This window comes from Poecilia reticulata, linkage group LG19, assembly GCF_000633615.1.
Source record: "Poecilia reticulata strain Guanapo linkage group LG19, Guppy_female_1.0+MT, whole genome shotgun sequence".
Classification (NCBI taxonomy): domain Eukaryota; kingdom Metazoa; phylum Chordata; class Actinopteri; order Cyprinodontiformes; family Poeciliidae; genus Poecilia; species Poecilia reticulata.
In genome coordinates, this window is record NC_024349.1 from 18,299,215 (window position 1) to 18,322,363 (window position 23,149).

Sequence of the window (23,149 nt, forward strand, 5' to 3'; positions counted from 1 at the left end):
GCTGACACTTCCCTGCGACCAATCAGATGAAAGAACTCGCAAACGATGTTTCCATGTCCACCAATGACAGACGGCGGGGGGTGGGGATTTATCCGTGTTGTTACCACAGAGATGATGATACGCGTTTTTTGCCCCACACTTCACGGAGGACTTTCGCTGTTTATCGGAGGATTGTTTTGGAAATAAAAGCCACGTCCGTGGGAGCATACTGCAGATTATCCACCATGACGCCATCCCGGTCCGTGAAGTGAGTTTTTCCTCCAGAGAAACTGGTTTGTTTGGCTTTACGGCCGTTAAAGGAACAGTTAGCTTGAAACGCTCCCACCAGACTTCATTTAAAAAACACCGTTTTTAGTACTTTTCTAATGAGACATGTTTGCGCTGTTATCATTTTAACTGAATCTCGAATTACGAAATCACAAATTTTACCAGTGATTTAAATATTATCTTAACCTTACGGAGCATGTATCCTTTTGTGGTAATATTTAAATTTGGGTTATGTTAACTTGCAAGTGTTGCGTGTAATTCTGTGTTTGATTCAGAGGTAGGCCAAGCAAAAAAGGAAATGAGGCAGGTGCTTAGGGTCTCCCTGAAACGTTGTTACAGAAGTCGGATGCAGTTAAATATATTTTTATTCAGTACTAATTATACAAAACCTATATTAAAGGTATATTTATATACCTTTAATATATATTGGGTATATTTGCAGCATTTTCAGGACTTGTCCATCTTCCACCATAAAGCTACAGCCTTTTAAGTAGTCCTAAAGCTTATGAAAAGTTAAAACATATAGTCGCAGAAAGTATTTTTCTTTTTTGTTAAGATATTACCAGGGAACATTAAAAAATCTTTGATAAATGATCTGCTTTATTAGTGGTTAAATAAATGTGAAGTTTTTAATTTTTGGTAGTCTCTTTATTCAACCTGAAAGTAATGTTTGTTACTGTGTAGAATATACTAAATCCAGCTGAGAAACAAAATGACATTTCATTATTTGTTGATAGCAGACAGTATGGTTGAAGTCTGAAATTGAAATTAGACATAGTCAGATTTCTGATGACAAATGTTATGTAGGTATTGGATAACATAAATTTAAAGACTTATGCTTTAGAAGTGCAGTTCTTAAAATCTCCTGATCAAATCAAATACGTGTTTTTGTTGGAGCAAAACATTAATGACATTTTTATTTTTGCTGTTAACATGAATGAAAATTATAGCTGAATAGTGTAAGTATATTTACCAACAGGAATTATTGAAACTGCTTCCTGTGATACTAGGTAAAACCCTGGTTTTGAGGAGACATTGCTGCCAGAAAGCAATACATAGCTTTCTGGCAGCAATGTATTGCTATGTATTGCTATGTTTAGAGCAATACATAGCAGCAGACTAAAGGAGCATTCTGTTACATAATTTCGTTTTTTTCCTCAGCCAGTATTATTATTTGACCTCTAGAAACAAGAACGGAAATTTTCTTAAAGTGTTATTACATAGATGATGTCAAGTGGCTAATGTGATTAAAATAATATACTTTATGCTCACTTTATTATATCGTGTGCTGACTTTTTTGTTTGTTTGTTTTGCACTAAATATGACATAATATAAATGTTTGAATACTAAATATAAAATAGACGTTAGCTGAGCTATGGCGACTGATGGGCAGCAAAATGTATTGTCATTTAAAATCTTGGAGGCTTTCAAAGCATCTTAAACATGCTTTTAATTTTAGGACCTCTTTTCACAGCAGCTTGCAGACATGTAGTATGTAGACATGTAGTTAATCTGCAACACTATTAACTAAATGTTTCTTTACCAAAAACTGTTCCTGTTGCCGACTGGGTCAAAGTTTGTAGTTAAGAACTACCAAAAAGTAGCTTTTTAGTAAGCATTATTGACCTTCAGTGGTAGTACACCATAAATACCTTAAGTTATTTAGGTCACAAATCAGATTGTAGATTTATAGCTGACGCAGTAAACTATTTGAAAACGTAACCAAAGGATTCCACGTTCTTCCAGTGGCTGGGAATTTAGTGAGTGGATTTGTTGTTGGGTGTTGCGGGGGGACCAACAGGTTGCTGTTCTTCTACGGTTCAACTCTCTGAGTCCTCTTGTAAACGACATGTTGAACTGACTTCATCAAACAAGCTGTTAAAATTTAACTCTGAATATTATTTCAGTGCAAGTCAGCAGCAGCAGCAGAAATAGATGATTCTGCAATTATTGGGTGTTTCAGAGATGGACTAGAGACTAGAGTTCTCGTCTTGAATGTCAACAATATATAAAAAAAAAAAAAACATACCTTCAGCATCCTCTTCGCAATATAACTCTGAAGATATTTAGTTAGAATTATTTAAAAATATATCCTAATGACCCTTTGGAATTTAAAAAGTATTATTCGCTTGAACTAAAACTGAATTGATGAAGCAGTTTGCAAACATTTCATGTTGCTAGATTTATTGTGTAGTTCTGAGAATTATACCAGTGTAACAGCAGAAAGTCACCTAAACTAGTTAAACTCAAGTTATTTATTAAGACTTTTCTACTGAGCAATTTATTCACCCAAACAAATTAGTTCATAAATATTATGTTTTTTATTGATTTATGAAGGTTACGGACTAGAATCCAGATGGTCATACGACCTGGCGCAGAAGAATAAAGAGTCTCTAGTGATGAAAAGGTGTGCCACTACAGTCACCTTCCTCAGTAGATATTCAACACCTACAAGCTCAGATTAGATGGTACTTAATACACCTGGTTGATAAGGAAACAGTTTCCCACCTGCTGTCATTAGTGCTCATATTTTTGTGTTGATGCAGCAGGATTCCCTCTAATCACAACAACAAAAAAGTATTTGGGAAGAGAATTGTAACGAAAACCACCTTCATGATTCTTTTATGAAGTCATCTGGTCTCTCCGCCATTTTAAAAAGACTTAGGAAAAACGAGGAAGTGGTTTGTAGCTAAGATACAAAATGTTTCTAAAATAGTAGCGCCTTGAAATTCAAGTAAAGCTTTTGTAATTTATTTTTCCAAAGTGGCATATTAACCGTTTCCTGGACAACCCCATGCTAATATTTACTGTTTATTCGTGGTGACAACATTTGGTGCCACTAAATTTTAATCTTAGAGGTCTGAACTAACTAAAGCCGGACAGAAACTTAAATTCTTGCTCCAACGTAGAAACTCAGCCGAAACTCTTCTGACTGTTCCGAAGTTTAACTTTTTTAAGATTTAAGTTCAAGTAGAAAAGTAGTAAATGTTAAAATGTCACAACTTTTGAACATTACATTTAACTACTGGTAATCTGCTTGATATGTAGTGTCAATATCTCTATTGTTTATTATTTAACGCCCTCCAAAATGCCTGTCTGCAATGTTTTCCAGGTTTTAGAAGCATGCATGCGACACGCAGCCCCTCGTTTGTCCCGCCGTCTTCTTCTGGAGATGCTGTGGACCTCAGCCTGTTGGGCTCCCGGCTCTCCGTATCCAAACGGCCCAGCAGCGTGTCTCCAGGGAAGCACTTCTCTCGGTCGGTGTCGGTGTCTATGGCCGCTGACGGCAGAGGGAAGCGCAACACGCTGGTGGGCTTCTGCTAAGAACAGTTTGTTTTTGTTGTTATCGACTCCTCCTGGCCATTCCCAACAAAGCTTCTCTACCCGCAGAGCGACACCAACTCCGGGAGCTGCCGTTCCATCAAGAACCTACGGCGATCCAACAGCACCACTCAGGTCAACCAGCAGGCCAATCTTAGTTTAAGGTGAAGACACACACACACACACACACGTTCTGGATATTCCTCCGAGTCAAACCAGTTTTTTGTCATTGACACAGTGACGTGTGATCACAACAGCATGTGCTGATTCATGTCTGCAGAGCCTCAGGCTGAAATCCTTTCGAAATCAAATATTTGATGGTGTTAACTTAGAAATATTTTCAAGGAATTTAGCAATATTTGCACTTGTGTATGATGTTAAAAGTAAAGTTTTGTTACTCGCAAAGTTGGTCGCTATGACTTGAGATTGAATAAGGCTGAGGGAGCAGAGTCATAAAATTAAGAAATGCCGCCCCCTGCAGGTGGGAGTTGGCATCAGTTAAGCCTGTTTGACTTGACCAGGTTTGTGGAAAATTTGCAGTGGACTCAAAATTATGCATTAATGTGAAAAATACAGGGATTTGTTGATTTTTGCAGGAATGTACACAATTGCTGGAGGGACTGATTGATGTAATTTGGCATCTGGAGTGTTAAGGGCCACATAAAAAGCTGTGGCGGGCCGGATTTAGCCCCTGGACCTTGAGTTTTGATACATGTGCTCTAAAGCAACAAATCGCAAAATTTGAAGGAATCGCTTTGTGTAAATGTCAGGAGAGATTTTGGACTTTGCAGGTAACACAAACAGTCTGTGCGCTGTGATTGTGTCAGACCCTCAGCTCTGTTGTGGAGTTTTTTAGACTGAAGCCTGAGCGACAGCTGGCAGCCCTGAAACTTTGTTGTTTCGGACAATAGGAGTTGTGCTCCTAAGTTATAGCGTGGGGAGAAGTCGGGCGTTTGCTGCTGGGGTCTTGGAGGGTTTCCGGGCCTTCTTTGTTCCGTGTTAGAGAGGGGGGGAGGGCCAGGACTTCTCGGGTCAGGTTACCCCCTCTGCCAGAAGCTGGTAAAAAGAGAAGAGTGTGTTCATGTTCACATTCTATTGTCTGGCAGCTGCCATCAGCCTCCTCCTCGCTCTCTCTTCAGCTGGAGGAGGGGGCTTTAAATGTAGAAACTCTGAAAATACCCCCCCCAGAGTCCATGGAGTCTCTTTAGGCTCTCGGCGGGTCACTCAGCGCCCCCCTCCCCGCTGCATCTATCCCTTATCGTCGAGCACAAACTGGAGGAATGTGCTGCCTGAATAGTGGAGTCAGATAGCTTTTCACTTGGCCAGCTGGCTGCGCCCCCCCGCCTCCTCCCGAAGACCCATGAATTCAGTTAAGACAGATTCAGCCAGACTAGGGGGTCGCCCCGCATCTGCTCATCGTGGCCCGAGAGGCTCCAGGTCCTCAGGACCGACATATGGACACATTTACTTGGAATCCATCACAGAGTTTCTCCCGAACAAGACAGTCAGCTGCAGCACACTAAATTCCAGAAGAACAGAATGGGAGGGATCCCTTTTATCCAGCTGCCATGACGACAATTAATCAGAAAAAGCTGCTACGATCCGCGCTGTCAGAAAATCTGCAGACGAGCTGCAGCGGCTCAGACAAAACCGAAACCCGCGTTGGCCTAAAGCTGCCGTGTCATCCTCTTTAAGGAGTCGCTGAGATTAAATTACATTTGTTCAGCTTCTGGAATAAACGTGTTTGGTGTGTGTGTGTGTGTGTGTGTGTGTGTGTGTGTGTTTTCTCTTTTTTTTTTTTTTTCAGTCAGGAGCAGAGTGGGGACTACCTGACTCTGTTCGACAGCGGCTCCAATGGCCGAAAGAAACTGGCGAGCCTCAGTAAAACCTCCCCAGAGAGAACCACATGGAACATCCTGGTATTTACAATCAAACACACGTTGACGGGTCTCGCGTTGCCCAGTCAGTTCCGCCTCCGTGAACAAAACCAGTTTATGGTGTCAAAATAAAAGATGTCGCCGACTGTTTTCCAGCTATGAAACGCAAACAAAATGTTCTGCCATTTAAAGGACGATCAGCCCAGAATCTTCCCGCCGCATGCGAGCTCCCGCAGCACCGGCAGCATGGACTCTCCAACCAGCCTGAAGAAAAAAGAGTCTGGGATCCCTCTGGCTGCCACCTTCACCGCAAACAACAGGTGGGGGGCAACACACACAGGAGCACACACACACACACTGCAGCTTGGGTATCTTACTGGCAGTGCTTGGCTGTGAATCTCGGGCTTCTTCTCATGTTTCATAACTGCTGATCACGGCACCCGATAGCGCTGCCTTTAGGAGTGTGCTCCCACACAATCGCACAGTTTTTTTTTAAAATAAAAACTTGTTAGTTAAATTTTTACAGTCAAAACAAACAAGCAACTTTTTTTTATCCCAACTCAAGAGTTGACAGAAGAAGAGAAAAGAAAAAGCAAACAGTCTCATGCAGCCGTTTCAGCATCAGAACAGTTTCAATTCAGCAAAGACTACAGAACACTTGTGACATTCATAAAAAAAATTTTTTTAAAAACTAAAAAGAGGCACAAATTGTCTTTGCTTGTGGCTTTTTTTTCTCTCTCTTCTGTATTTTTCTTATTTTATTTATCTACTATTATTTATTTATTTATTTATTTATCTTTCTTTTTGTTGCAGCTTGATGGGGATAGTTAGGGGAAGGTAGAGGGTACAAGGGGGAAGGGTAGAAAAAAAGAAAAAAAAAAAACATGTCATGTTTGCTCTGTCCCTGTGGTCAATGCCCTGTTGTTGGATGTTTTAAATCAAATAAAATAAAAAATAAAAAAAAGAGGCACAAATTGGTTCGCCTTTCTGTTAATACTTCGTATAGCTCTTCTTTATTCACTAGTGCAGAAGAAGATGTCTTCTCTAACACTTGACAAAGACGAAGCCAATAGAGGGATCTCCGTTTTCCTGCTCTCATCTCCTTTAGCTCTCCCACTTTTCTCCAAGGTTTGTCAGAAGACCGAGATTCCTGTGGAAGATGTCTGATTTCATGTCTCGTCAGTAAATTCTTTGCTGGTTTGGATCATCGTCTCGGTTGGACATTCACTGGAGCTTTTTTCTTGGAATGTGTATCAAAGTTATTTGTTGTTAGTTGATGCCTATATAAATGGACCCAGCTGTATTAAAATAAAATAAAAAAAAGTAAAAATCTTTATGAGGGGGAGTTAAACTTCCAACAGGGTTTACCCAGCTGCAGAGGGAAAGGCTCTCAAACAACCAGTTTGCATCTTTGCACTTGTCAGTGGTTGTTATGGAGACTTGGTGAGTTTGTCTCTCTTGTCGTCCTGCTCTCTGCTTGTCAAGGCAAAATCCTTTGTCCTTGTTTGCCCTTGTAGTCGGTGGCTAACGTAAATGAATCGTGTTTATGCCGCGATGAAACAAAGTCCTGGATTGCAGTTTATCAGTGGACGAAGTGGAAGTATTTTAAAATAATATTCCTTGAATTCTATCTAAATTTTGCTGTTTTTTTATTTTTATTTTTTCAGGAGCAACAAAGGAGCCGTGGGCAACTCGGTCACCACCATTTTACACAACAACTACTCTGAGAAGCCTCTCACACCGAAGAGCTCAAACCAGAAGCCCTCCTTCAAGTACGTCTCAGTTCTGCTTTCGTGGAAACGAAGCATGTGGCTTTCAGATTTCTCTTGACTTACAGATGCTTTTTTTTTTCCTCTCTCTTTCTGTCAGCAACATCCTAAAGGCGACGGCGAACGACGAGGTGCAGCTAGAGAGCGGCTCTGTCACAAAGTCTCAGAAGAACTTCTCTTCCTCGTCCTCCACCTCCAACAACAGATCTCCGGTGTCTGCTCAGCGCTGCAGCCCGGTCCCGCCGCGGAGGAGGGAAGTCACAGAGCAGGAGGCGGAAAGGTCGGTCCCCTCTGTGGGAACGTTTTTCCTGCCGGTGGAAGTGATGACATGCGGCTCACAGCTTTTATGTGTTGTCTGCATGAAGGTTTATCCAGCAGGTGAACCAGGCCGCGGTCACTATCCAGCGCTGGTACAGACACCTCAGCAGGAGGAAGCACAGCCACCAGGCGGCCCTTGAACAAATCCTCACCAATAAAAGAAAGGTCTGTAATAATCTTTCTGTGGTCTTAGCGGTGGTTCCCTTCTCGATGCATTAAAGCACTTTTTTTTTTATCTGCAGGAGTGGGAGGAGAAGAGAGAAGAGGATGATCATCTGCAGCAGCAGCAGCACAGGAGAGGTGAAGAAAGGAAGCGGATTCGTGAGGAGAAAGCTCGACTCGCCCGTCTCGCTGCCATTCAGGTGCAAACCTTTACTGCGCCGATTCACTTCGGCTGATTTCAAAGTGATAAAATTCTTCAGTTGAGGGGGAGTTTTTCACAGAACCTTGAGCGTTTTATGAGACAGACTAACAAAAAGTAGCACATAATGTGAGGTGGGAAAAAAAAGAATTATTACTACATTGTATAAAAATGCATTGTCGTTTGTGGTTGTTACATGACAGAATGTGAAAAAAAATTCCGTCGTGTTTTTTTTCCAATAAAAATTTTTTTTCAATCTTTTCTTTTTTCAATCTTACAGTTTGGCAGTTATCCACAATTATCACTAATATGACAAATTTGAAGAACTTTCTTGTTTTAAAATTATTGCTGTGCCATTTTGCCAAATATGCTGCAAAAAACTCAAAATGCTACCAAGTATTTTTGGTCAAGTTTCTAGTGAAAATATCTTAGTAAGCTTGAAATGACTTGCAAGTAACTTTTCAGCAAAATATGGAAACTTGTTTTAAGTCAACATATCTGCATTAGAAACTAGACTAAAAGTTCTTGGTAAGAAATATTTTGCGTTTTTGCGGCGTGCTTGTGTAGATCACTGACATTAAATAGACACGCCTAGATAACACGTGCTTAATTACAAGTATTTCTTAAGTATTGAATTTGATCAAGGAATTACAGTTACAACCCCATCTTTTGTCTCCCTCTGGTGGCGCGCTGCAGGAGCTGCAGCAGAAAAGAGCGCAGCGAACCTCAGAGGTGCAGCAAGCAGCAGAGTCCGAGCTGGAACACCTGCGGCAAACGGGGGCTGTGGGACGAAAGAAGCTGCCCAAGATTGCCGTTGCCAACAAAGGCCCGACCTCACCGAACAACAACAGTTCCCCGATGTCGCCCACCGACACCAAGACTAAGAACACAGGTCTGTAGGTCCTGGCTGTCACTCCTTGTGTTTTCAAATAATTTGTCCTTATTTAGGCAAAGAATATTTGGGGAAATTGTTCCCCAAATACCTACATATCTTATCGTATTAAAATGGTTGGTTGGTGATGTGTTTCAACAGACTCCAATTTAAACATCCCAGCTGATTTTGGAGAGCTGAGCTTCAGAGCCATTTCTCCAGCTTTGTCCAGTAACAAAGGGTCACAATGCTCTCAGGTGAGTTTTTTTTTTCCCTTCCATCTTCTTTCCTCATAAACCGTCTGGACCTCCAGGTCTTTCATTGTTCCATCCTGAGTGGGAAAACTCAGCGCAGATAATAAGGATAATTCATCTCGCTCTGCTTCAACTGAAAACATCTGATGTCGTTTGACGTTTAGCCCATCGTCTGAGTAATGTTTTTGTTTTTGTCTCCCTCTGGTGGTGTCTTGCAGGAGCTGCAGCAGAAACCAGCACACCGGGCAGCAGAGGAACAGACATCCGAAGTGGAGCTTGAATACCAGAGGAAAGCTGGAGCAGGAGGACGGAAGAAGCTTCTCAGGATCCCACCAACCAACAACAGTCTAGCCCCACTGAGCAGCAACAACAATCCAAAGTCTCCCACAGACAACAAAACCAAGAACACAGGTGTGACCTGTCGGTTAACGTCAGCGTCTTCATCAGAGCGCGTTTGGTTTCAGAGGTTTGAAACTGGCTTTGTTTGTTTCTCCAGACTTTAATCTAAATGTCGTAAATGACGGCGCGGATCTCGGGTTCAGAGCAGTTTCCCCCGTTTGCTCACATCACAGCAGTTCCCAGGTAAGGAATGGGAAATTTCCGGTTTGGTATTTTCCTGTAGTTTTTCCATCCGGTAACATTCCCGAGCTTGTCCGGTACGTGTGTGTGTGCCGCAGGACCTCCTGCAGAGGTCAGTGAGTGTGGAGGACCAGCGTCAGGGAGCTCCGTCCAGCCGACCTCAGTCCAAAACCACCCTGAATGAGCTGCTGGACACCCTGAAGCTGTTGGAGGAGGAGCCGGAGAAACTACCAGAGCCGAGGCGTTATCAGAAGGAGAAGTACGCCTGGATAGATGAGGTCAGCGTTGCTTTTTTCAATCCATCGTTTTTTACTGAAACTGTAACAAATCGAAGCAACCCAGCTCACATCTGAACCTCATCTAAGGACGGCGACTCTCTGACCACGGACAACCTGGAGCGCCACGGCCAGCTGAGTCAGCATCCCGTGCTGCCAGATGGGGGTGCTCTGCTCTCTGAGGCCAAGCTGCAGAGCATCATGAGCTTCCTGGATGAGATGGAGAAGTCGGAGCAGGAGCGGCCACGCTCGGTCACTTCTGGGTCGCATAGAGAGGTGGAAAATTATTTGTTTTCAGATTTTTTTAAATTTCTTCAGGTTATTTAGCTAGTAGAGATAATTATAAATTTGTGGCTGCTTTCCGGTAGGATTTAACCTGCCAATATTTTCTTTGGACAATTCCAGTTTCTCACAATGAGAACAGCAGTACGCTTTCTATGTGTAATGGAAGTCTCTGCAAAAACAGGATTACACCATTTTAAAAGCAGGACTAAATGGTTTGGTATTTTTAAATTGTGTTCAGTGTTTTATACTAGTGATTAAGTGGGGCTTCTTAGATTTATATATTTACTTTTACTCTTTGATTTCATGAAGGTTTCATGTTCCAGGCTCCATGAAGGATGCAATTTGAAATCTCAAAAGCATAAAACAAGAGAAACTTTGATTCAGTTCAAGTTTATTTCATCGAGCGGAGCGCGGTGAACAATGCTACACGATAAAAACAAAGCATCTGTAATTTACAAACCTAGTTGGACATTTCTAATATTTTGAGCCTTCCTGTTATCTACTGAAGGTATTTCGCTCCCTCTCTCATCTTGAATAAACTCTAGACATGTTTCACTATGAAACCAATTTCCTATTAAATAGCTTCCTACATTAGCATGCTTCCTGATTTGCTGTTGTTCGCAGGCCGTCTTGTCTGAGGAGGAGCTGGTTGGCATCGATCACGTGTCGGCCACCGCTGCTGAAGTCAGCAGCTCCATGATGAGGATCAAACTGGAGCTGGAGGAAAAGAAACGCACCGTCAACATGCTGCAGGCTGCATTGGTGGGGAAGCCGACAAAGCGCGACATTTTTTTCTACTCCTGCTCGATTACATGCTTACATCTTCGGGTGTGTTTCTTTTGGTTTGTTTTTTTGTTTGTTTTTTGTTTTTTTTACCACTGCAGGCTCAGCAGAGGGAGCTGACAGCAAGACACGTGAAGGAGACGGAGAAAGAGCTGAGCAGAAACTTCCAGCTGCAGAAGGAACAATATGAAGCCACCATCCAGAGACACCTGACCTTCATAGACCAGGTGAGCGCCGAACTTAAAAAAAAAAAACACTTGACTTCTGCTGTCTGTTTACGGTTTGAGATGAGGTTTTCTGTCTGTCCTTAGCTGATCAATGATAAAAAAGCTCTGAGTGAGCGCTGTGAAGGCGTGGTGGCCGAGCTGAAGCACGTGGACCAGAAGTACACCAAGAAGATTGCACACATGCAGCAGCAGCACGAAATGGTGAGTGAGACTCTTGTTTTCACTGCAAGCCGTCCTGTCTGCGCTCTGCCTCTTCCGCTGACTGTAACCTGCTTCCTTGTGGTTCTGCTTCTGTCTAAGTCTCTCCTCTTATCCCTTGTGCCTTTCGTCTCTTCCCTTCTCCTCTTTCTTGTGGGTTTACCTGTTCTTTTTCACCTCGTAGGTGTGGCAAATTCTTGGCCCCTTGTGTGAGGTAACAGGATTTTCTTCTCTGAATCTGTGGCACTTTTGACTTTTTTTGTTTTTTTGTTGTTTTTTTCATTCGTTTCTCATGTCATCAATATGTCTGACATCACTTCCCATGGACAGTCTGTCTGCATGTGAGTCCTCTGAGTGACTTCTTAAAATTAATCACATTTATGCCTCGCAGTTCATTTTCTTTTTGCTATCGTTTCCTCTCGGATACATCACTTCCTCTCTGTGTTTTACTAACATCACTCCTGCCTTCGTGTCTTCATTAGATTCAGATTTTATTTCTCTGGTTAGTTACTCCGACCCCTCGTTTCTGCAGGAAATTAAAAAGCTAAAGGACCTTATGAGCGCCACAGAGAAGATCCGCAGAGAGAAATGGATCGATGAGAAAACCAAGAAGATCAAAGAGATCACAATCAAAGGTAGAGTCGATTAAAAAGGAAACCAGAGATTATAGGTTTCATGTTAAGCGTTCTTCAAAACAAATAACCGTTTCGCCTAAAGTCAATAATCCCTTAAACATTGTTTACAATAATTTAGCCAGTGGTTATGAAATAGAAGTAAGAGAAGCACAAACCATTTGTATCCAGAATCAAACTGTTTTCATTTTTTCTTTCTTCTTGGCCATTTGTTGTTTCTTGCTGCCAATGAGTTTCATCAGGTGTGGAGTAAATATCAGGAATTTCTATTGACCGTAAACCTTTCTCTTCTTCTTCTTCGTCCTTTGTCAGGACTGGAGCCGGAGGTCCAGAAGCTCATCTCAAAGCACAAACAGGAGCTGAAGAAGCTGCGGGCGTTGCACGAAGCGGAGCTGCTGCAGGCCGACGAGCGAGCGGCTCAGAGATACGTGCGGCAGAGTGAGGAGCTGCGGCAGCAGCTGGAGACGGAGAAGGAGGAGCAGTGTCAGAGGGAGAGGGAGCTGGCCAAGCAGAGGTGAGCGACGTCATCGCATCACAGGATCCTTTTGGTAAACTGTTTAGTGAAATGTCTCACTGAAAAATGGGCGCGGCTGTCACTGGCTCTCAACGCACCACATAGTTTTCCTTTCTTTCCCTTCGTTAATGGTGGTTTGTAATTGAAGTGAAAGTTTGTTATTGAAGTGAAAGTTTGGCAGATTGTTTCACGCCGGACTGACTCTGTGATTAAATCTGATGTCAGGTATGAGAAGCAGCTGCAGGAGGAGGAGCTGTCTCTGCAGCAGCAGAGGAGGCGGCTCTACAAGGAAGTAGCCGATGAGAAGGAAAGGCTGGTCGAGCTGGGCACCAGGTGAGGCCGCAGGTCGTCCACAGCAGCGTAACAGGCCAAAGGAGCGTAGACTAAAAGTCTACACTGTAAAAACACTAAATCTTACCAAGTATTTTTGATCTAGTTTCCAGTGCAAATATCTTAGGACATTTGAAATAAGACAAAGTTAACTTGCAAGTAACTTTTCAGCAAGACATAGGAGCTAGTTGCAAGTCAATAATTCCTTAATATTTATTTTAAAAAGCACTAGTTTGCTGCAGCCTAACTTATCTCACTTTTATGTCAAATTAAAGTCTTAAAGATATTTAAAGTCACTGTAAATACATAGGAATATGTGACACATTTGGGGTTGTTTCAGTTCTTGAATCTGTTCCCGAAGAGACTCTCCTTCTCTAAGCTGTGTCTGCGGTTGGCTGCAGGCAGCGAGGCGAGCTGGAGGAGCTGCGGCGGCAGCTGGAGGAGAACAGCTCGCTGGCCGGTCGAGCCCTCAGAGAGGAGATGGATAAGAGCCGGGAGGAGCAGGAGAGGAGGCACCAGGTGAGGACGGAGGGAGGCCGGTTCTCATCTGCACCGCGAAGTCTGAGGAGCGCGGACTCTCACGTGGGGCGTTTTGTGTTTCAGATGGAGATGAAGATACTGCAGGAACGTTTGGATGTTGAGAAGCAGACATGGGAAGAAAACTACAAGAAGAAAGAGGTGAACGTCTGCAAATGTTTAATCTGATATCGTTTTATCCCGTCTGATCCGAGGATAAAACTGTGCTTCTCCTGTGTCTCCGCAGGAAGCCTGGATGCTGAGCCGTGAGCGCGAGCTGAAGGAAGAGCTGCGGCGAGAACGAGACAAAGAGATCGAGATTGCCATCTGGACGCTGGAGGAGGAGACGAGCAAGGACAAGGAGGAGTGTGAGCGGGCTGCAGACAACAAGTGTGTGATGAGGACCTGTTACAAAATCTTTTTACTTTTGCATTTTATAAGTGATTTCTTACAGTTAAACTAAAAGCATCCAGATATTTTAGCATGTGCTTCATAAAGACATAATCTTACTGAGGTTTAGTTTGTCTTTCTGCTCCTAAGGAGCCAAATCAATTCAGTTAAAGCTTCTAATATTGAAGTTTTAGCATGGCAGGATAAAGACCCGGCGAGGCTTTTCTATCCTATAATTGCGTTTTGCAAATTGACTTTACAACCTGAAAAAAAAACATCTTTTCAAACTTTTTTTCCTAGAATTGTCTTATATAAACATACAAAGGTTCAACCTAGCATTTTGCCTCTTTTGTTGTTGTTTTTTTTACACATTTATACAGCCCATTTTACATATTAGACTTAAAATATATATTCATAGTGTTTAATTCTGAATCTTGCCCAAGTCTTCTGGAAACTACAAATGTAAGAAATCAAAAACAAAGACAAACATCAGAAATATGTTTCCCTCAAATAAACTGCAACTCCATGAAGAAAAGCTAAAATGCTTACAATAAAACTAACAAGAATAAACAGGAAATAAAAAATAAAAAAAACAATAACAAAGAAATAAACTGAGAAGATAGTCACCTGAATCATCATCCTTTTAACGCCGTCTCCTTACAGGATAAGGCGCCTGAAGGAGAAGTACGACGCCGAGCTGAGGGAGCTGGAGGGCTCAGAGCGGGCCGCCGTGGAGAAGCAGCAGGAGGCGAGGAAGCAGCAGGTGGAGGCGCAGGGAGAGCTGATCCGACTGCAGGCCGCGCTCAGACAGATGGAGCAGGAGGTCCAAGACGTCACGCAGACCAGAGACAAGCTGGCCGAGGAGCGCCGCAGCCTGGCCGAAGTGATACGGCAGGAGTTCGCAGACCGCCTGGTGATGACGGAGGAAGAGAATCGCAGGCTGAAAGTGGAGGTGTCAGAGGTCAGAGCGAGGCTGCGGTTGGAGCTGGAGAGGATCACCCGCGAGAAGGAGGAGGAGCTGGCCGAAGTCCACCAACGGTGAGATGATGACATTATTATTATTATTATTATTATTATTATTAACATTGATATTTAATTTAGTCGTGACAGTGCATTATAATTAAAAGTTTGCTCAATGGCTGTTTTTAATTTTGTTTCCCTAGAGAGATGCTAGAGTTGTCCTAAAAACTGAATACAAAAATCAAAACTTGCAACAAGTTTAAAAAAAAAAAAAATCACCTTTAAAAGTATAGATGGCTCTGAAAATAATAAAACTACATGTCGCAGTGCTAACATGATCCAAGTTTGACATCATACAGAAAGTTTCCATGTCGACCCTGTTTCAGCTGTAAAAATGAAAGTTTGTTTTTCACCCCAAGCTCTGCAGAATCCATCTGCAGGGTGGGGCATGTTGAACTGACACCCACTGTGTTTTTATGACAATAAAGACCAGAGGGTTTCTGCTTTCAATGTGTTTTCAAACCCACAGGCGAAATTTGTCCATAAACATGCACTTTTTCCTATTTTGAGCAGATAAACTGGGCTGCATGCAGTGACCAGCAGAGGGCAGTGTACTCTGCTCTATAAAGAAACATACTGTATATAATGCTGAGAATAGTTTTGGGAAATAATTTATTAAAATGTTGTTACACAATTAAAAACGATAAGAATCGGTTCATGCTGTGTTTATAACAAAAATTAAATATCTACTTCCTATTCTGACGTCTCAGCAGCGACATGCTGGTTCTCTGGTTCATTCGGTTTGAAAGTGAAGCAGCTCAGTTATCGATGCCAGGTCCCGACTAGATGAACTAAATGTCTGTTTTAGAGCAAACTCAAACCAGACACAATGCGTCTTATAAGCTGATTTCAATAAAGATTTGAATATTTAGTTATGAAAAGTAGAAAAATGTGTGGCTCTTGTGGGGCTTTTTTCTCTCTTTTTTTTTTTTTTTCCCCCAGAGAAGTTTTGCTTATTTTTAACCTTCCTGTCTTGGTTCCCTAGGGTAAAGTCAGCCATCTTGAAGAAGGAAGAAACTGTGAATAATCTCCGTAAGCAGTATGAGGTGAGGTGCAGTGTGCGGTACAGTTCTTTTTGGACCTTGGCTGGTTTTTAAACGCGTCCTGAGTGACTTCCTGTCATGAGTTTCCAGTTTCCTGCTCTGCATCCATGAAAACACACCAAACGGCTCCCCACATCACGTTTACTAAACGCACTTTCTAATCCTCAGTCTGTTTGATAGGCAATTTAAAAAAAGAAACTAAAGTTGTAAAAAAACAAATGTTGACTATTGTTAATTTTTGCTGTTGATTCATAAAAGAATGCTCTAGTTTCTGCTTTTTTTTCTTCCTTTTTTCTTCCTTTTAAGCTTAAAAAAAAAAAAACTTAGTATAACAATCTGATTCATTTATCAGGACGTTTTGTCACAACTTTTGGTGACTCGTGTTTGACTGATGACTTTCAGGCCCGTCAGAACAGATCTGCAGCTTTAACTTCCTCTGCTGTTGCAGGAATGAACAGAGCTGTAGGTTTTATGAGAAACCATTTTTTTTTCTTTGAGAAACTGGATTAGCAGGAAAACATTTCTTGACAATTTGTACTCTGTTTACAAAGGTATGCTGTCTGAGGCATTGCTGCGCTAACTCATGGTTCGTGTTCAGCAGCTCTTGACTCGTCCTCTGCTCTGATAGGCTGCTGTGAAGAGGGCGGACCACCTGGAGGCTCTGTGGGAGCAGCAGAGGAAGCATCTGTTGGAGAAGTGACTGACAGGAGCGTCTGGTCCATCCCCACCCCCTTTCAGCTGGTGGAGGTATTTTCTACCTGCAAGACTGAACCTGTGGAAGGCTTAAAATGTGACCTACCTCATTGTGAAAAAAAAAAACAAAAAAAAGAAGGCAACATATCCTGGATTTCACTGTAATCGCCCTCTTCACCCCCCCTGGTGTTGTTTTGGATTTGCCTTCAATGGTCTGCCACAGACCAGGTGGCTCTAGATCAAAGCGCCGCACACGGACTTCCCTCACGGACTCTTTTCTGTCGTTACGGCGTTCCTGAGCAGGAATGTTCACGTTCCCTACGGGGACGGACCAGAGGAGACTTCCAGATTGTTCCCGGAGCCTGCTGGTGTGCAGCCGGACCCAGCAGGGGGCCGTTCCCGTCGGCGTCACGTCGAGCATGAGCTCTACGCCTGAAATGAGTGGAGTAATCACAGACTCGTGTTTTTAATCGTCATTTCACCACCCCCACCCCCACCCCCACCCCGACTGCTAATTACAGAACTTTAACCAAGTGGGCCCCCGGTGCAGCTCTGCTTTGGGTTTAACGAAACTGAGGCTGGTTGCAGACTGAAACGAGAGAAGGATGCAGGACGTTAGTAAAGAGAGCAATGAGACGTTTGGGCAAGAACCAGTGGGGAAGAATGTCTGAGGTCGGATGATTGCAGAGCGGTTCTGAGTGTTTCTGAACATGGAAAAGTGGAAGACAAGGAACTGGTGAGAGGGGGGGATGTGGGGAAGAAGGAATGCCAGAGAGAATGTGTAGAGGATTAGGGAAGCAGAGCTGCGACAGGGCAGGGTGGGTCGGTTGGATCTGAGACGGAGCAGCACATGTTGATCCTGAGGCTCCACAAAGGAACAGAACCGGCTCCACGCCTCGCTGGGAATCGGTTTGAATTATTGAACCATTTCTTTCCTCGCAGGAAATGTGCGTTGATTCGATTTCAGTAGGTGAATCCTATTGTTTAGGTCCAACAGTATGTGTGAGAGAGAGAAATAACAACCCGGCGGGAAAGTCCAAAATTCTCTAAACCACAATATTTATTCATTGTTTTACTGTTATTTATTGCTGCACTCGTACTGCGGTGTTGCTGCTCCACAGAATCACCTTGTTAAACGCGTCAAATGATAGTTTTTTTTTTTGTTTTGTTTTTATTTTTCTGAAAATGTTTAACTGCAGAGTCTTTCAAATTGTGCCATTTTGTAAAAGTTTATTCAGATTTTAATTATAGGGAACTTGATGGAACAACATTATGCGACATATTTTGCCATTGTAGAACACAGGCTGGGTCTGCATCAGTGGATCGGACGGCTGACCGTTTCACCTGGTCGCCTCCAGAGACCTGCTGGTTCGAAGCAGCTCTGCTCCAGTAGGGAAGCAGAGTGGGCAGACGTTTCTCACACCCTCTGAGTGTGACTGGTTCACCACCACTCCTCCCGTTGTTCCAGCCAAGTTGTCCCAATTTAGTCCAATTTGGTCGATTTGTTTTCCTTCCTTCGATGTCCTCTACATCTGTAAACATTTCTGGCCGAACGTAGATTTCCTGAATGTTTTAATTACCCTCCCTCCCAATTCTTCTTTTGGTCTTTTTTCACAGTGGTTGATTTAAAGAAAACAAAACTGTGACTTGAACGATGACTGATCTGTCTGCAGAAAGAGAATAAAAAGCAAACCGTTTGCAATCGCAGTTTGTTCCTCGTCTCTGTTCACTTCGGGAAACAATTCTTTGCTCGTCTCATTTTGTCCCCCCCCACCCCGTTCCTCCGAGCGTCCCTCCCAGTCCATAAATCACGAGGTGACGCGGGCGCCTCATCTGTTCCCACTGGAATCCAAATTATGCTCGCTGCCCTTTAAATCTGCAGTGATTTATCACCTTTTACTGAACTGAAAAAATATCTGCAAACTAACAAAACTTTAACTTTTTTTAACCTCCTGTTTCCACCTGTGAATCAGGAAATACCCACTCAGTGGACCCACTTCCTTCTTCTTCTGTTGTCCTCCATCACACCTCAACTCTCACTTCCTTCAAGCCAGGCAGCCTATCAGAGCTGCGGCTGCTGTCCCAGGTTGTTTCTTTCGGTTTTTAGTGCAGAGAGCAGAACTGACTTGATGGAGAAGTTTGGATCCTTCCAGAATGTGTCTGTGTCTCATTATCTCTGTGATTCAGTCCCTCAGAGCTGCCTGCTCATGTCTAACTAACTTTATAGCTGCAGTGGGCTCCCCGGCCCCTCCTCCTCTCATGTTTGTCCAATTGCCAGCAGCTGTTACTCATTTCACAAAAGGCCCTCCCATCCAGAGCCGAGGCTGGCAGCGAGGCTCTCAGCGCTCCGTTAGAGGAAGACGTCTCTGCTGTCAGAGAAAGACGATCTGCTGCCGCTGGTGAGAGGATGTTTGTTTTCTTCTTCTTCTTCTTCCTGTGTTTTGATGTGAAAAGGTTCCTTTGTTTCCGGAGCGAGGCAACAGAGCCTCCTGTTCCACATAACTCAGGCTGAAGTCGGGCTTTGTTGCAGTTTCTTCTCGTTTTGACTCTGCTGTTCTGCTCCTAATCGATGCTGCTGAACTTTCCTTTTGTCACTTGAGCGTTTTCCTTTAAGTCGCCGGACCTCCAGTCTCTTTTTTTTCTTTTTTTGTTTTCTCTCTCTCCTTGTTCTGAGCCAACTGCTGGGACTGTTATCAGGGAGTTTATCACCAACTCCATTCCTCCCTCTCTCTCCCTCCACCTCAGTCTCAGAAGCAGCTTCATCCTGCTGCCGGGGGATCATGTGGGATCTTTCTAGTAGATCTCTCTGGCTGTCCTCTGACTGCTGACAACTTCAATCAGACACTTCCAGACCTGCCTAGCAGCAACAGGCGCACGAGTGTGGTCTGAAGATAACGTTTCTGGTTTCCTGCTGTCGCCTGGGAGCTGCGGCTGACGTCAGGACGCTCGGTTTGAGTCCAGCCCCTCGGGGGGTCACACAGGATCCTTTTCTGTGTTTGTCAGAGGAGCGACAGCAGCAGTCGGGAGACAAACGAAAGAACAAGAAAACTTCCCTCGCTCCGCTTTTGTGTACATGAGCAAAAAGGTTTCATTAAAAAGGGATTATATGTTGCTGAGAGATATAAAGTTTCCCCTCTAAAGTGTCTGCCCTCGTTTTAACTCTCCGTGTTTTATCTCCTCTTCGTATAGCTGCATTGAACGAAGACGGGATCGTTTTTTTTTTTTTTTGTGGGATCATTTAAACCTCGCCTCACACCTGCTGGCCTGAACCGGGAGTCCCTCCTGAACTCGGCTGCGTCGCCCTCCGCCTTCCGCCTCCTCATGCCCCTGCAGGCGGAGTGCAGCGCCCGGCCAGCGAGCGCAGCCTGTTGCCTGAAGAAACCTGCGTCCTGAGCGGGAGGGATGGCCCTGAAGAGGCGGCTGCTGTGGGTGGTGGGGAGCGTCGTCTGCCTCCTGGTCATATACATGCTGTGCTTGAACACGCAGTGGCCTCCGTCGTCATACCTGCTCAACTTCAAGACCTGGCCGGAGAGGACTGTCAGGTGAGGGAGTTTCTTTGAAGCTTTTTAAAAAAAATATATTTTTCAGAACTTCATTCTGTACTGCCAAAAAACACACATTTACAAAGAATTTTGGTCTAGTTTCTAGTGCAGATGTCTTGAAGTAAGACAAAACTAACTTCTAAGTAACTTTTTCAGCACAGTATAGGAGCTCCTTTTAAGTCAATTTCTTAATATTCATGGAAAAAGTAAAAGTTATCAGTGAAATAATCTGCCAGTGGAACAAAACATTTTTCCCCATAAAATGTTGTGTTCCACTGACACATTATTTCACTTGTACTTTTTCATCAATATTGAGGAGCTACTGTGTTTTTTTATGACATTTACACTAGAAACTAGACCAAAACTACTTGGTAAAATTTTGTTTTTGTAGTGCGCAGCTTTCTTTTTACCATCATCTCCTAAATTTCATATCTAGTTCAGATCATAGGTTCACAGAAGTCCATAACCGGCATTATTATAATTAATTTTGGATCTTTTAAAGATTCCTTTATTCCATCCCCCCCCAAACAAGGAATTAAGCAACTTTAATTTAAAATCGAGCTTAAGGAGTACGAGTTAAATTTTACTGTGGGTGTTCTGTAATCCATACAGACTCAACATTATTCATATCGGCTCAAATATAAACTCCCTCACTCGTGAACCCAACTGGGCCGTTCATTTGAAACGGTTGTTTCCCCGGCACAGACCCAGTTTGATTTATCCCCTCAGTTTAGATGTGTGTTTGGGGTCATTCTGCTGAGGTCAAAACGGAACAACTCAAATCAAACTGGTTTTTGTTAAATCTTATCGGTTGTCGGTAAATGTCGTCATGTTGGTTCAATGAAAAGCAGTGAAAATGAAAGTAACAAACGTGACCAGGAGACATTTGTCTGGTTCAGACCTTCGAACTGATTTTATTGCTATAATTTATTTCAATATTCTGGTATCTAATTACTGCCTGCTGCCTCATGCTGCTTTCAAGAAATGTCAGAAGTCGACTGGCCTTGATCACAGATATTAGATTAGACACAAACCTTTGTTTCCTTATCTGTTTTTTAGCCATTTCCTCAATGCCAGTCCTGAAAAGCACATCAAGTTTCCTTTCTCACTAATTCCAGTTTTCTAGACTGGATTCCAGTTTAGTGGCTGGAACTGCATTGTGTGAAGTTAAGTAATGTCTGAAAACCGGTCTGGTTTATATCCGACTCTGCTTAAATGAACAACTCGCATAATGGATAAACTGCTTCTTCCTAGAGCAGTTTGGCTGACTGAGAAGGTTTTTCAGTTTTCATTTGTGGGTAACCACAGCTGAGGAAACGAAGACTGAACTGGTGAAAACGGTAACTTTATTTAGACGTGCTGCCTAAACTCCAGCAGATGCATCTGGTTTTCAGCACAGAAATCTGTCGCTGATTTTTAGCCATTTTCTGGTCTGGTCAGGCAAAAAAGAAACCACGGGAAACATCTTTAATTCCCAGACTTTAGTCCATGTCTTGTCTTCTGTCTTTCCCTCCTTGTGGTTTACCTCTCCTCTTTCTGTACTTCTTCCTTGTTTTTTGTTTGTTCTGCTTTTCGTTTGGTCCCTGCTCTCCTTCCTTCTCCGTCCTTTGTTGTTCCACATGTCTTATATTCCCTGTGCTCTTTCCTTCCTTATTTTGCCTTTTCATCCTTCTTACCGTCTCACTTCCTTCCTTTTTCTTGTTTACATCTTCTTTTTTTTCTTTGTTACCCCGTTCTTTCTTGTCCCATCTCGTATGTCCTTACTACTTTCCGTCTTCTCCTTCCTCCTTTCCTCATGTATGCCTATTCTTTTTCCCTCGTCAGCCTTTTTCTTTCTTTTTATCATTCCTTCCCTGAAATGGTAGTAAAGGACTGAGAGAAAAACTGAGCTTGAATAAGCCCTGGATGTTGGACTTGCATGAATCTTTTTGACATCTTATCCTAAATCTTAAGTATAATGTCTCAAAAACACTTTACCAAAGGAAACGCGCCATTGCCCCTGAAATTTCCAAAGACGAGCTGGATTACTAGAATTAATCAAATCTTGTTGTGTTTTTAGCTCAGGCAGAGCAGTGAACCATGTCGGAGTTGAAGGGTTAAACTGTGAGATCACATGTGATGAAGAGTTTCTACTGTATAACCAGCTTCTATCCCCCTCCCTTCCTCCTCCTCCTCTGCTCCAAGTGGATCATTGTGGCTCCAACAAAGGAACCACACAGCACTCTGCTGCCCTAATGAAAAAAATCCCCTGGAGTTATTCGACTGGAGGTGGTCTCTCTCTCTCTCTCTCTCTCACACATGAACGTGAAATGTAAGCTTTGTTCCAATGGGCAGAGCTCCAGCTCTAAAAGCCAGCAGGTCCCCGACAGATGCATTAAGGCCAGCTGAGAGAAACTGGAGCAGAGACGCACTTCTAAGTTGTTGTTGTGTTTTTTTAAGAAACTGAAGGGGAATGAGCCCAAGAAGTGTGCTAGGTTTCTAAAGCTGTTCTCATCTGAGAGATGAATCAATAAAAGTTGTGACTGATCTCAGATTTTTGCCAATTTGGATTTTTTTTTTCTCAGCGCTATAACAGCTTTACATATTTTGCAATGAAAAGCAGTGAAAATGAAGGGAACAAACGTGACAATGAGACATTTGTCTGGTTCAGACCTTTGAACTGATTTTAAAATCAATCATATTTAAATGTTATTTAAATATGCCTTTCCTGCTGAGATCAGTCAGCAGTTGTTGTAATTGGGAGCAGAGAAAACGCGCCGTATTTGATTAGTTGCTGTCTTTACCATCTAATGGTGAACGTTGTTGAAATAACAGTCAAGTGTGTACTTGTAACAAAATGTTGATCCTCAGCTGTGAGATTTCCAGGAGACTGATCACATTTCCTCCTCCAGAGGTTGAAAGTGCAGAAGCTTTGCTGCTGGACCTTTAGACCAGTGTTTCCCAACCCTGGTCCTCAAGGCGCACCGCCCTGCATGCTTTAGACGTTTCCCTGCTTTACCACGCCTGATTAGGCTGACTGCAGTTCAGCAAACACCCGTCAGCTGAAATCACCTGAAACCAAGGAGACATCTACAGCATGCAGGG

General features: G+C 43.1%; 2 protein-coding genes across 3 annotated transcripts in view; both read left to right on the plus strand.

Annotated features, from left to right (window-relative positions):
- The first annotated feature begins 84 nt into the window (after positions 1-84).
- Positions 85-18,230, plus strand: cep131 (centrosomal protein 131). 2 transcript variants are annotated; one of them, XM_008437513.2, is made up of 28 exons: positions 85-247; positions 3,380-3,576; positions 3,658-3,752; positions 5,396-5,507; positions 5,658-5,785; positions 7,133-7,237; positions 7,335-7,514; positions 7,600-7,717; positions 7,795-7,914; positions 8,610-8,805; positions 8,947-9,041; positions 9,257-9,449; positions 9,535-9,620; positions 9,716-9,895; positions 9,983-10,168; positions 10,802-10,939; positions 11,062-11,187; positions 11,272-11,388; positions 11,570-11,599; positions 11,918-12,020; positions 12,330-12,531; positions 12,757-12,864; positions 13,263-13,380; positions 13,465-13,539; positions 13,625-13,767; positions 14,431-14,805; positions 15,773-15,833; positions 16,459-18,230. In XM_008437513.2, the coding sequence occupies exons 2-28, from the start codon at positions 3,391-3,393 to the stop codon at positions 16,528-16,530; spliced, it is 3,648 nt and encodes a 1,215-aa protein (XP_008435735.1). In that variant the 5' UTR covers positions 85-247; positions 3,380-3,390; the 3' UTR covers positions 16,531-18,230. The 2 variants fall into 2 exon arrangements, with proteins under 2 accessions (XP_008435735.1, XP_008435737.1); XM_008437515.2 differs by lacking the exon at positions 11,570-11,599.
- A 101-nt stretch (positions 18,231-18,331) lies between these two features.
- The window catches only part of st6galnac (ST6 (alpha-N-acetyl-neuraminyl-2,3-beta-galactosyl-1,3)-N-acetylgalactosaminide alpha-2,6-sialyltransferase), a 19,871-nt gene continuing 15,053 nt past the window's right edge, over positions 18,332-23,149 (plus strand). The window contains exons 1-2 of the mRNA XM_017310742.1: positions 18,332-18,922; positions 19,269-20,065. Of these exons, the coding sequence (XP_017166231.1) occupies positions 19,926-20,065 (140 nt within the window). The 5' untranslated portion in view covers positions 18,332-18,922; positions 19,269-19,925. The remainder of the gene's footprint in view (positions 18,923-19,268; positions 20,066-23,149) is intronic.

Coding starts and splice junctions, on each gene's coding strand:
- cep131 (XM_008437513.2), top strand. CDS start 3,391: ATGCATGCGACACGCAGCCCCTCGTTTGTCCCGCCGTCTTCTTCTGGA. Junction 5,508..5,657: donor GAACCACATGGAACATCCTG/GTATTTACAATC, acceptor TGCCATTTAAAG/GACGATCAGCCCAGAATCTT. Junction 7,915..8,609: donor CCCGTCTCGCTGCCATTCAG/GTGCAAACCTTT, acceptor GGCGCGCTGCAG/GAGCTGCAGCAGAAAAGAGC.